We start from the raw sequence: 12947 nt of genomic DNA on the forward strand, positions 1-12947 counted from the left end.
AGTAGCAACCATATTAATCTATCTAGTTCATAAATGACATCCCCAGTGTTTAGAACAGTGCTTGACACCTAACAGGTACCCATTCATATTTATGTAATAAATATGTTCCTATGCCAGATGAATGATCTGGCTTCAGGGGTCTCTTAATAATATTTAAGGGAGATATTATTAAAACTGGAAGAGCTCATACTGAGAGCCTGTAAGTATCTGCCTAGGCTATACCCATTAAGGAATGCTGAGGAAGTCTTATTAACTTTCTTCCAGAGAACCTTGGGTGAAGCTCCAGCACAACTAAACTTAAGAATAGAACTGGGGGTTTATGGTATTGCTCAGTTGGTACAGCATGTGTGCTTAGCATGTGTGAGGCTCTAGATTCAAGCCCTGACACCAAAAAGAAAAGAAAAGAAAAGAAGGAAGAAGAGCACTAAACTTAGCAATGAAGGAGAGGATCCTTCCAGCTTCCTCACTCCCTTCACTCAGAAAACAGGCATATCCATAATTAACTTACCAAGTGTCGGATTCCATTCCAGGTATGATACATGAGCGGAAAGACAAGTGCAAACTTAGCTGTGTGGATCACTGCTGGTCCCAGACACAGGGATTTCACAAATTCCAAATAAGACTCAAAATTTCCAGGGAGTAACAGGGCAGACAAGCCGAAGAGGTAGACCCCTGAGGAGAAACAAATAGCCCATCACAAGTCCAACCAGTTACAACTAATATAATGTGTAAAATGGGATACCATGAAAGCCCCTGGCATCTTATACAATTCTGAAATACAGAAAATTTAAACTCATGTTCAAGTTGTTCAAGTTTATAGTGGCAGATTGGTTACCTGCAATCTGATGGTCATCTACTGGGAACTGAACTGAGGGGTGCTTTATCAATGATCTATATCCTCAACCCTTTTTTTTTTTTAATTTTGAGATGGGGTCTTGGTAAGTTGCTTGGGGTCTTGGTAAGTTGCTTAGGGTCTGGCTAAATTGCTGAGGCTGGCTTTGAACTGGCAATGCTCCTGCCTCAGTTTCCTGAGTTGTTGGGGATTACAAGCACATGTCACTGTGCCCAGCTATTTGGTGGTATTCTTGAGAACAATACCTGGAAGGGAAGAAAGAGGATTTGGCAAAGAGATTGGGGACCTCTATCCAGAATATATAAAGAACTTCTTTTTTTTTGGTAAAGGGGATTAAACCCAGAAGGCTTTACCATTGAACCCACATCCCCAGTCTTTTCTATTTTTTGAGACAGGGGCTCACTAATTTGTTTAGGGCCTCACTAAGTTTTTGAGGCTGGCCTTGAACTTGCACTCCTGAGTCAGCCTCCTGAGTTGCTGGCATTACAGATGTGCACCAATTTGCCAGGTTTGGAAACCCAAGCTTTTTTTTTTTCCCCAATGCTGGGGATTGAACCCAGGTCTTCACAAATGTAAGGCAGGCACTCTACCACTGAGCTACATACCCACACAAAATCCTGAGGCAGGAGTATCACAAGGTCAAAGCCAGCCTCAGCAACTTAGCAAGACCTTCACTCAAAATAAAATAATAAAAAGGGGCTGGGATGTAGCCCAGTGATAAAGCACTCCTGGGTTCAATTCCCAGTGCCTAAATAAATAAGAAAACAATCCAAATGTCTATTAATTAATGAATCTGCTGTGGCCTCAATAGGAGGGGAGAATTACTTGGGCCAAGTATTTTTATAACTAATGGAATTGAAGAGTCATTAAAGAGTTTAAACTGGAGAATGATATGGTCAGAGATGTCCTTTAAAAAGATAAACCTGGCATCAATGGGGGATAAGTCAAGGAGAATCTGAAGGAAGGCAGGAATTTTGAATAGGAAATCATGTTAGTTCTAAGTCTTACTGAGAAAGCCTAAATAGTTTGAATGGAAAAGAAACAACTAAAAAAGACAAAAAGGGCAACTAAAAAAAATATAAAATTCTGAGTAGGGAGTGAACAAGATAAGTCAAGGACGGTGATTTGCAAGAGCTACTAGAAAATGCCCTTTTTCCATACATGGAACAAAGAAAGTGCAGGTTGTTTCTTTTGTTTGTTTTAAAATTTTTTTGCTATATATGGATACAATACCTTTATATCATTTATTTATTTATTTATTTATTTATTTATTTATTTTTATGTGGTGCTGAGGATTGAACCCAGGGCCTCACATGTGCTAAGCAAGCGCTCTACCACTGAGTCACAACCCCAGTCCAGCAGGTTGTTTTTCAGTTGAGTTCACCTCAGTAGTGTTGATTTGCTTGGGGCTTGATATTGATGTGGGGAGGCAGGGGAAGATAGGTTTAATTTAGGGTATGTTTATATATGAGGTACTTAAGAAACATCAAAGTGAAGATGTTCAATGAGCAGCTAAACGTCTAAAGCTAGATGAGTTTTGATTTGAAAATATGAATTTGGGGATCATTTGTATGTAAGTGGTAAATGAAGTTTTAAAGTGTGGACGGGGTAATTTCAGGGAGAGTAGAGTTAAAAATAGGCAGCCAGGCATGATGACACACACCCATAATCCCAGAGACTCAGGAGGCCAAGGCAAGAGAATCCCAAGTTTGAGGCCAGCCTTAGCAACTTAGTGAGATCCTGTGTGGAAAGCAGTGACTTGGATCATGGTCTTTGCCTTGGAACTGTGGCTGTGCTTTGCTCTGGGAACTTTCTATGTAAAGGTGCAGGATAAGATTGTCTCGGAGCTATGGTAAAGCCCTGACTGAGGAAGTTCTGTGTAGGGAATAATAGTCTTGACCTTGAGCTCAGACACCAGCTGTCCAGGATAGAGAATTCTGACCTTAACAAGAAAACCACAATATCCTGCAAGCGCTGCAACCATCAAGCCTGCCCGCTTTGCAGAAACTCTGGACAATGGGCTTCCTGGATGCAGCAGGAAAATAACAGGACTTTCCTAGCATTGCAACAGTACACTACAAAAATGTTTCCAGTTCTGTAACTTTTTAGTGCACAAAGAACAATGCCCCTATAGTTCTAACTTCCTGATTGTGAGAACCTATATAATAAACATGCTGAGCTAGCTCTGCGTCACTGTTCCTCCATCAGAGATCAGTGTCCCACCTAGTCCCAGCCTTCTCTCTGTGTGTATCTTTCTTAATCCCCCATTGCTGCTCACCAGTTTCTAAGGCTTGGCCATGCAAGTTGCAGCAACCCTGTCAAAATTTTTTTTAAAAAAATTTTTTAAGCTGGAGGTATTGCTCAGTGGTACAGCATCCCTAGGCTGAATTTCCGCTTCCACAAAAAACAAACAAAAACCAAACAATAACAACAACAAAAACAATATGGCACTGGCAAAACAAAACACAGCAACCAATGCAACAGAGCAGAGTCCATAAATGAATCCATGAATGCCTGAGGTCAACTATGATTTTTGACAAAGATGCCAAGAATACACTATAGGAAAAGAATAGTCTCTAGTCAGACGGAAGTGGTAACAGGGATTGAACCCAGGATGCTTTACCACTAAGTTACAGTCCCAGCCTTTTTTTTCAAGACAGGGTCTTACTGAATTGCTGAGGCAGGCCTTGAATTTGTGGTCCTCCTGCCTCAATCTAGCAAGTCACTGGGATTACAAGGGTGTGCCACCACACCTGGCTAGAACAGTTTCCTCTTGCTGAGAAAACTGGATATCTATGTGTAGAAGAATAAAATTGACCCTTATATATAACACCATATACAAAAATAACTAATAATGGATTAAAGACTTTAAGAGCAAAAACTATAAAACTACTAGAGGAAAACTGTGATGACATGGATCTGGGCAATGACTCTCCCCACTCCACTGCCACCCAGTGCTAGGGATCAAACTCAAGGGCTGTGCATGAGGCAAACACTCTACCACTGAACCTCAAGCAATTTTTTTTATTGGACCCTCAAAAGCACAGGCAACAAAAGCAAAAATAAACAATTACCCCAAGCTAAAAAGCTTCTGCACAGCAAAGGTAACAGTATGAAAAGACAACCTATGGGGATTGAGAGAAAATACAAGCCATACATTTGATACGAAAGATTAATATCCAAAATATATAAGGAATTCAAACAACTTAATAGCAAAACCCAATTTAAAAAATGGCCATGAATCCTGAATAGATATTTTTCAAAAGATGACACACAAATTGCTAACAGATACATGAAAAACTGCACCAAACCGCTAATCATTAAGGAAATGCAAACTAAAATTACAGTGCGATATCATTCACATTTGTCAGAACAGCTTTTGGCAAAAAGAGGGAAAAAAAAGTTTTAAGGATGTGGAGAAAAGGGAACCCTTGTATGCTGTTGGAGGGAATGCAAATTAGCATAGCCATTATGCAAAACTGCATGGCAGTTGTTCAAAAAACTAAAAATAAAAATTTCATATGACCTAGCAATCCCACTTCTGGGTATTTACCTCAAATATTTTAAATCAGTTTGTCAAAGAAGTGTTTGCACTCCATTGTTTACTGCATCACTATTTATAATAGCCAAGTAATGAAATCAAACTAAGTGTCCATCAACAGATAAATGGTTAAAGATGAATGATTAAAGAAAACATACCACCACCCCACACACAATGGAATACTCCTCAGCCTTCAAAAAGAAAATTCTGTAATTTGCAACATGAATGGAAATAGAGAATATTATACTAAGTGAAATAAGCCAGGCCTAGAAAGTCAAATGGCATGTGTTCTCACTGACACGTGTAAAATAATCAAACTCAAGAAGCAGATAGTAAAATGGTGGTTATAGAGACTGGATTGTAAGGGGAGTGGGGGCTTGATGATCAAAGGATACAAAAATCTCAGAGGGAATAATTTTTCTTTTTTTTTTGGTGATCTATTGCAAATGTGATCAAAATAGTTAATAATAATATAGTGTACATTTCAAAATTATTAAGAAAGTAAATTTCCAATTTTCTTACCACCAAAATGGTAAGTATTGGAGATGATGGATATATTCATTAACTTGATTTATTAATTCCATTGTATTCATAAATCATAACATCACTTTGTACCTCATGAAAATACACAATTATAAACTGTCAACTTTCATTTCTTTAAGTTTAAAAAAAAAAAACAAAAAACCAAAATCTTATCAAGGAAATTTAGGTGAACTCCAGGTGATATACTTGGAATTGTAAATTTTTTTTTTTTCCTTCTTTTGGTATCAGGGATTAAACTCAAGGCACTTCATCACTAAGCTACATCCTCAGCCCTTTTTTTTTTTTTCCCTGAGACAGGTCTTGCTGAATTGCTCAGGGCCTCGCTAAGTTGCTGAAGCTGGATTTGAACTTGCCATCCTCCTGCCTCAGTCTCCTGAATCTCTGGAATTGCAGGCATGTTCCACCATGCCCAGTTTTTCTTTTGCTCTTAAAACAAGGAGACATATGTTAACATGAAGGGGCTGAACTATATAGCACCTATAAAAAGCATGTTTACTAAGAAAACTTAGGCAGAATACGCCAGCATTGTTCTAAGAAAAAAAAAATGTATTAGTTACAACAATATCAAGTATGTATAGCAGGAATGTAGAGTGGAAATGGATTCGTACAATCAATGACACTAGCTATTAAGATCAAACAACTAATCTTCTTGCTTTGATTTTCTACTACCAGACAACCTTTGAATTATAACTGAATGCATACACCAGGAAACAGTACTGGGGAGTTTAACTACCTGTATCATTATACATTTTTTGTTTGTTAGCTTGTGGTGCTGGGGACTGAACTCAAGGCCTTACATAGGCAAAACATATGCTCCGCCACTAAGCTCCATCTCCAGAGCCCCCTTTCACTGTAAATAAAATGACATTCTGGTTAGAATATCCAAAATAGCCCATAGAGTTGAATAAACACTGGCTACACTAACAAAGTCAAACTTCTTAGCCTACATAGCAAAGGATCAAAGCAAAGGGCAGTCAGCTAACCTTCATGTGTATGAAGAAAGATATGAAGTGAAATTGATTAAGAGGCAAAGAACATAGGAAATAGGAAGCACACATTAAATCAAAGACTGCTGTGCTATCCAAAAGAGTGCCTTTTAAAAAAGATAATAACCACTGTTAAGAAAGACATCAGTCTTTCTACTTCAGTCTTCCCTGCCTTAAACTAGGAATTACAGGCAGGTGCAGTGGTGCATACCCATAATCCTAGTAGCTCGGGAGGCTGCGGCAGGAGGATTGCAAGTTCAAGGCTAGCCTCAGCAACTTAGTGATACTCTGTCTCAAAATAAAAAAGAGAAAGGGCTGGGAATGTAGCTCAGTGGTAAAGTGCCCCTGGTTTCAATCCCCAGTACCAAAAATAAAAACAAAACAAACAAAAAACTAGGAGTCACAAACTGGTGATCCTCAACCTAAAACATGCTTGGCCACAATGTAGTTTGACTCACAATTGTTTTTTTGTTTTCATTTATTTAAACATCTGAATAATCTTCCCTCATTAACATATCAGAATATTTCATTTTTGTACTCTTGACTGGAATATCAGTAATATAAGGTCTGAATTTCTGCATGACAACAATCAGCTGAAGATTTATATATATATATGAGGAACCCTGCCAGGATCCTCAATATTCATTAATGTCTCCCCGACGTTGGACTAGATGTCAATTGTATCTGTTGTTGGACTTTTTTGCTTTAGTAAAGGAAAAAGGTATAATTTTTCTAATGGTTATGTCTCTATGAAAAGTGGAAAACTATGCATTTCACTTGATTACTTTACTCATTTGTTACCTGCCTAGCCTTTATAGATTTTGAGCTTTCAAAAGTTATGCTTTTGCATTTTTCTAACAAAAACAAACCCCAGAAATATCAGTCCTAAGAGTTTTATTTTGCTTTAGTTTTGTCTCAGATACAATAACCTAACCTTATCACATATTTTGCTCCTGTCCCCAACCACAACCAGATCCTACTAATCTTGGCAGGGTTAGGGAGACTCTGAGAAAGAATTCTGCCTCCATTACTACCTATGTTTAAGCTCATTTAACTTTTCAAAATTGAAATTTTCATTTATAAAATGGAAATCCTTTCTATTGTAATAATTTTTTGGAAGTGAAATGAAAGTGTCAGTAAAAGTAAAAAGGTTCACTCTATAAGATACAATTTTTAAAAAATGTTTTTAGCGATTAATGGACCTTTATTTTATTTATTACTTTTATGTGATGCTGAGACTTGAACCCAGTGCCTCACACATGCTAGTCAAGCACTCTACCACTGAGCCACAAACCCAGCCCCCATAAGATACTATTATTTTCTCTTCTATTTCCTACTCCAATTCTACCAACCATATCTCTATCCTTAATCTAGTTCTTCCAGAAGCCTGAGATCAACATTTAAACCATTCAAAAGCTTCAAAGGCTTCTCTTGATCAAGGAGTTCAATTTCAGGATGAAATCTTGATTAAATTCTAAGCAACAGACACCAGTGCACTAATACCAATTGTGCTTGTTACTCCCAGTCTAACCTCTGTAAGAGAACACTCACTTTTCCATAACTGCAAATATGCAGGTTATGGTTTCAGGACTGTAATTTTATGAACTTTAGAAGATTAGCTCCCTATGTGGAAAAAAAAAAAAAAAGGATGGAAATTATAAAGTCTGACAGGGCTATATTACTTTAGTAAGTAATAATAGATATTTGTGAATATATATAAAATATATTTTCCATTTATGTGGAAAAAATACATATTTCCATTTATGTGGATTTTTTCCCCCCTAATGCTGTGGATCAAACCCAGGTCTTCACATATGCTAGACAAGTGCTCTAATGGTGAGCTACATCCCCAGGCCTTTTTATTTTATTCTGAGACAAGGGCTCACTAACTTGCTCATCCTGGTCTTGAACTTGTGATCCTCCTGCCTGAGACTGTGAAATGGCTAGGATTATGGGCATGTGCCACCACTTCTGGCTATGTGTATATTTTTCGAAGGATTATAAATTGGTAGGACCAGGTGTTTAGATATAACCACTTAGTAAACAAAACTGGCTTTTTTTTTTTTTTTTTTTTAACTTAGGAACACTATGAAAAAAATTACTGAAGACACCAGGGTACCATGACGTGAGATAATTTGAGAAGGTTTAGGATAATATTATGACCCAACAGAGTTTGGTCTTTGATAGTCTGCATAAATAGGAAGCTAGAAGATTGAAGGAGCAACTCCACTATTCTTTGATTTTCAGTAACAATACAAAGTTTAGAAACTTCAAATGCCACATGCATTCCTCAGACATCAGGGCAAACTCAATCCTGACCTATGTACTAAATGGAACAGAGGCTAAGAGCCAAGTCCCAGGAATGACCCTCTGAGCAATACCCTTAAAAGACCAGGCTGTGATATGGCTGCCTCATCCTAGGAAACACCACCTTCTCTCATATAACCTGTCAGAGCCAATCCCAGTGGAAATCCTGAGATGGGAATAACAGTGTCTTTAGCTTTTGCTTTTCCCATGAATGGTATCAAATTATTCTGATTAGTTTTATCAATTTAAAAGGAAAAGACTGTCTCTCCAAATAAATCAATTTTTCGTAAAACTATTCTACACAGCTCCACACGTTTTCAAGATCAGTTTTTTCCTTTCTTTTTGATGCTGGGGATTGAATTCAGGGCTTCCTGCACACTAAGCATGTGTTCTACCACTGAGCTACAACCTGGCCCCATGATCAGAATTTTTTTTAAAAGATAAAAATACTACCAAGTCTGAAATAACAATTAAAAAATCAGGGAATTTAAGCAGAGTGGCATACTCCTGTAATCCCAGCAACTAGAGAAGCTAAGTCTTAGATCATAGGTTCAAAGTCAGCCTAGGCCATCTAATAGAGACCTTGTCTCAAAATAAAAACATAAATTGGCCTGGAGATGTACCTCAATGGTAGAGGATCCCTGGACTCAATCTCCAACCCGGGGAAAAAAAATGTAGTGTTGGTGGAAAGAATTTGAATTTAGGTTTCAAGTCCCAGCAGACACTTAAATACTGAGTAAACTTGGCTATGCCTGTTTTCAAGCTTGTTTCTTTAGCTATTAAATAGTTATGGCAACAAATACATTTCAAATAGCTGGTATTTTCTGATGGGTTGATTCCTTAAACACACAAATACACACACATATACATATAGCCAAGTCACTGACTATTCTCAGAATAGAGATTATCCCTGAGTGGTGAGAATGTGGGGAAATTCTCTGAACCATATATTTCTGTTATATTTTAATTCCTTGCAGTATGTTTTTGTAAGCAGGAAAGAAAAAGTTTTAAAAATATTGTCTGGTAGGTCAAGGAGATCTGGGATCATTATACAAATGCCAACCCAGACATAAATAGAGGAGAGATCAGGTTGGTTGGATGCCTATTATTTCCCCTGCAAAGAGGCTAACCTCTTCAAACAGGTGCATCTATCAGTTAATTCAATCAAATTTCCTTAGCCAATTTTCCCTTCATCACATGTGAAAAACATATGAGATGAAGTTAAATGCAGGATTTCATAGATCTTCCCCCAGTATATACAACATTCAGTATACTAGGAATCAAGAAAGAGACCATATTCCTAGAACATGAGTGCTAAAATAGAGATTCCTCTAACAGTGAAACAATTTTAACTGAGAAAAACAAAGCCAATGAAGCGCTGTCCCATATAATTACTAAGAAAATTAAATGGTGCTCTTGCTTAGCTGCCAAGACCAGCACCTGCTGGCTCCACCACAGTAAAATGCTATATACAGAACTGTGCAAATTGTCAGTTAGTCTTATTGCCACTTCCAGAAGCCACCAAAAGCTCTTTCAGACACTTCTTCCTAGCAAGCCTCTGAAGATGTCACTGCAAATGAAAATGAAAACATCTACAAGAGCCTTGGAGAAGCTGTCCAAGTGATGATTAAAACTCGGGCTGAGACCCTGATTGCTCTTTTATCTAAAGTGTTGTCATACTAATCTCACCATGATGTATTCTGCCCTCCACTTCCTTGCAGTCTCTCTTGGGTCAGGAGTATTCATGCACTGAAGAAAAGTAAAGCATTTCTGAGAAGCAAATTCTTCTCTGGTGACAATCAGTTTTTCAAGTCATCCCATTTTGGTAATGCATGAACTACAACAAAATAGTCATAATGTGCAAAGGGCTGAAAATGATATTTTTAACTACAAATGATCAGACATTTTCTGAGATGTACAGGATTAACTATTTCAATTATTAATGTAGTCAGGTGTGGTGGTGTACTCCTATAATACCAATGACTCAGAAGGCTAAAGCAGGAAGATCACAAGTTTGAGGCCAGCCTGGGCAACTTAATCTCAAAGAAAAACAAAGAAAAGAGGACTGGGGATATAGCTCAGTTGTAAAGCACCCCTAGGTTCAACCCCTGGTGCCCAAAAAAAGAAAAATCAATTATTAATATAATTAATAAACACAATGAGGCCTGTATTAGGAACTTTATATAACATATTTAAATTCTCACAATGATAATGAGGTATTATTTTATGTAGAAAAGAAAATGATGATCTAGTAGATTGAACAGCAACCTAGCCTTCTCAACTTCTCTCCAGGAATCTCAAAGGTGACAAGAACTCTTCATGTATTTTCTATAGTCCAAGTTCTACCTGATCTTTAATTTTCTATATTAAGACTACAGTACTTAAAGCAGACTGCAATAAGTTAGTTTATACTGTGGGGTATGTCTTTCTATAACCAAAATCCAAGGCCAAGAATGCCAAATTAAAATTAAACAGATCAAAAAATAAGAAAGAAAAAAATACAGCAAATCAGAGCAAATAATTTTGAGACAAATGTCATCCACACCTAGGTGAGGCCTGATAAATCAGAATCATTCACCCATGTGTCACAAGAATACTTCTCCATTGACTGGAAAATTGGTGTTCTCTGGGCATCACCCAGTCCCTGGCATTCACTTTTTGTGTTTTCTTTGCTCCTTCCTACCTATTCCTCTCTGTCACCTCCCAGATCCTCTACCTCTCCCAATGGGCAAGTTAAATCCAAATTCCTACAAGAGTCACACAAATGTGTGAGTCAAGTAGAACAAAAGAACACACGTCATTTTTAATGAGTGCACAATAATTATACATTCTTATGGGGTACAATGGAATGTTTTAATACACATACATGTTGTACAATGAACAAATCAGGGCAATGGGCATTTTAAACATTTATCGTTTCTTCATATGAAAACATTCAAAATCCTTTTTACCTATTTTGAAATGTACAATACATTACTGTTAACTATTGTTATCCTAACCCAAAACTGAAATTATGGGAAGAAAACATACTTGGGAATCATCTAATGTCATTAGTCTAGGCAAGAATTTTTTGGATAAGACCTCAAAAGCACAGGGAATAAAAGCACAAAGAGACAAACGGGATTATATCAAACAAAAAAATTTCTGCAACAGCAAAGGAAACTATCAACAGAGCAAAGAAACAACAGGTAGAATAGAGAAAAAGGCAGGAGTCATGTCCAGAATATACAAGGAACTCAAGTCAATAACAAGAAAACAATCTGATTTTGAAAAATGGGTAAAGGACTCAAGTTCTATTTTTTTTTCATTACATTATGACCAAGCAAAACACATCTGTTGGCCAAATATGGCCCACAGGCTGCCAGTTTGTACCCTAAAATAGAATGAAATACTACCAACTGGATTTCTGCCTTCCTTAATTCAGTCACATTCGGGTCCCATGTCTCTAACATGCTTTGGTTACCTTGGTTTATTTAGTTAATTTTATAGAGGTAAAATTGATACATAGAAAAAACTGTACATAATTATACACTGTATACATCATACACACTGTACAAAGTGTATACATTTCGATGCATTTGGAACTTCCCTTGAGGTTCTGATCTGTACTACAATATATCCATAAACTTCGTTTATTCCAACAGACAACATATCATACAACAAATTTATAAGAATTTATATTAGTTTTATGATCTTTAAATTCTAATTATTGCCCCCATGTACAGCAAAAAGTATTATCTACATTTGTAGACAAAATATCAGGCTAGTGCTAGGGACTCAGGCCAGTGGTAGAGTATTTGCGTTGTATGTGTGAAGCACTGGGTTCAAACCCCAGTACTGCAAAAAAATTAAAATTAAAATTAAAAAATAAAATCAAAGGCTCAAGCGGCCAAATAACTTGTCCAATATCTGACAGCTACTTGGTGATAGAGTTGCAAATGAACTCAGATTTATCTCATTCCAAAGGTTTTCATCTTCTGTACACTACCTCAGTCTGGAATAATCAGAATTCCTAAGATACTACAGATAACATTTGAGAATCATAACAAATGCCTCATCTCAAGAAAAGCCCAGAATAATTAAATGATCCAGTTCAGAGATCATTAGTTACTTTATAAATCCACAAATCCTTTGGCTTTTCTACAAAAAAAAGTTGAATGGTTAAGCAGCAGGTTTGCCTATGAATTGAGGAACTCAACCCAAAATTTTTATTTTTCTCTCTCTCCCTCCATTTTTTTATTTTTATACTAGGGATTGAATCCAAGGGTGCTTTATCATGAACTACACCCCAGCCCTTTAAATTTTTTATTTTGAGAAGGGGCTTTGCTAAGTTGCCAAGGCTGTCCTTGAACTTGCATGCCTCAGTCACCCAGGTAGCTGGGATTACAGGTGTGTGTCATCATGTCTGGCTCACATCACACCCAACAGTCTATTAAAAAGTCAACATTCTTTTTTTCTTTCTTTTTTTTTTGATTCTGGGGATTGAACCCAGGGGTGCTTTTACCATTAAGCTACATTGCCAGTCCTTTGTAATTTTTATTTAGAGACAGGATATCACTAAGTTTCTGAGGCTGTCCTCAAACTTGCAATCCTCCCGTGTCCTCCAAAGTTAGTGGGATTATAGGTGTGTGCCATCACGCCTGGCTCCTTTTCTTCATTCAGTGGTAACAAATATACTAATAAGGAAAACTATAGCCTAATAAACTGCTCTTGTTTC

The 12947-nt window shown here is 37.2% G+C and overlaps 1 protein-coding gene across 4 annotated transcripts in view; it reads right to left on the reverse strand.

The window, feature by feature from the left end:
• Sdhc (succinate dehydrogenase complex subunit C) overlaps nt 1-12947 on the reverse strand; it is a 41416-nt gene that overhangs the window by 4626 nt on the left and 23843 nt on the right. For all 4 annotated transcript variants that reach the window (XM_047519978.1, XM_047519983.1, XM_047519972.1 and 1 more), the window contains one exon: nt 509-672. In XM_047519978.1, the coding sequence (XP_047375934.1) occupies nt 509-672 (164 nt within the window). The remainder of the gene's footprint in view (nt 1-508; nt 673-12947) is intronic.

This window comes from Sciurus carolinensis, chromosome 1 (genome assembly GCF_902686445.1).
Source record: "Sciurus carolinensis chromosome 1, mSciCar1.2, whole genome shotgun sequence".
Classification (NCBI taxonomy): domain Eukaryota; kingdom Metazoa; phylum Chordata; class Mammalia; order Rodentia; family Sciuridae; genus Sciurus; species Sciurus carolinensis.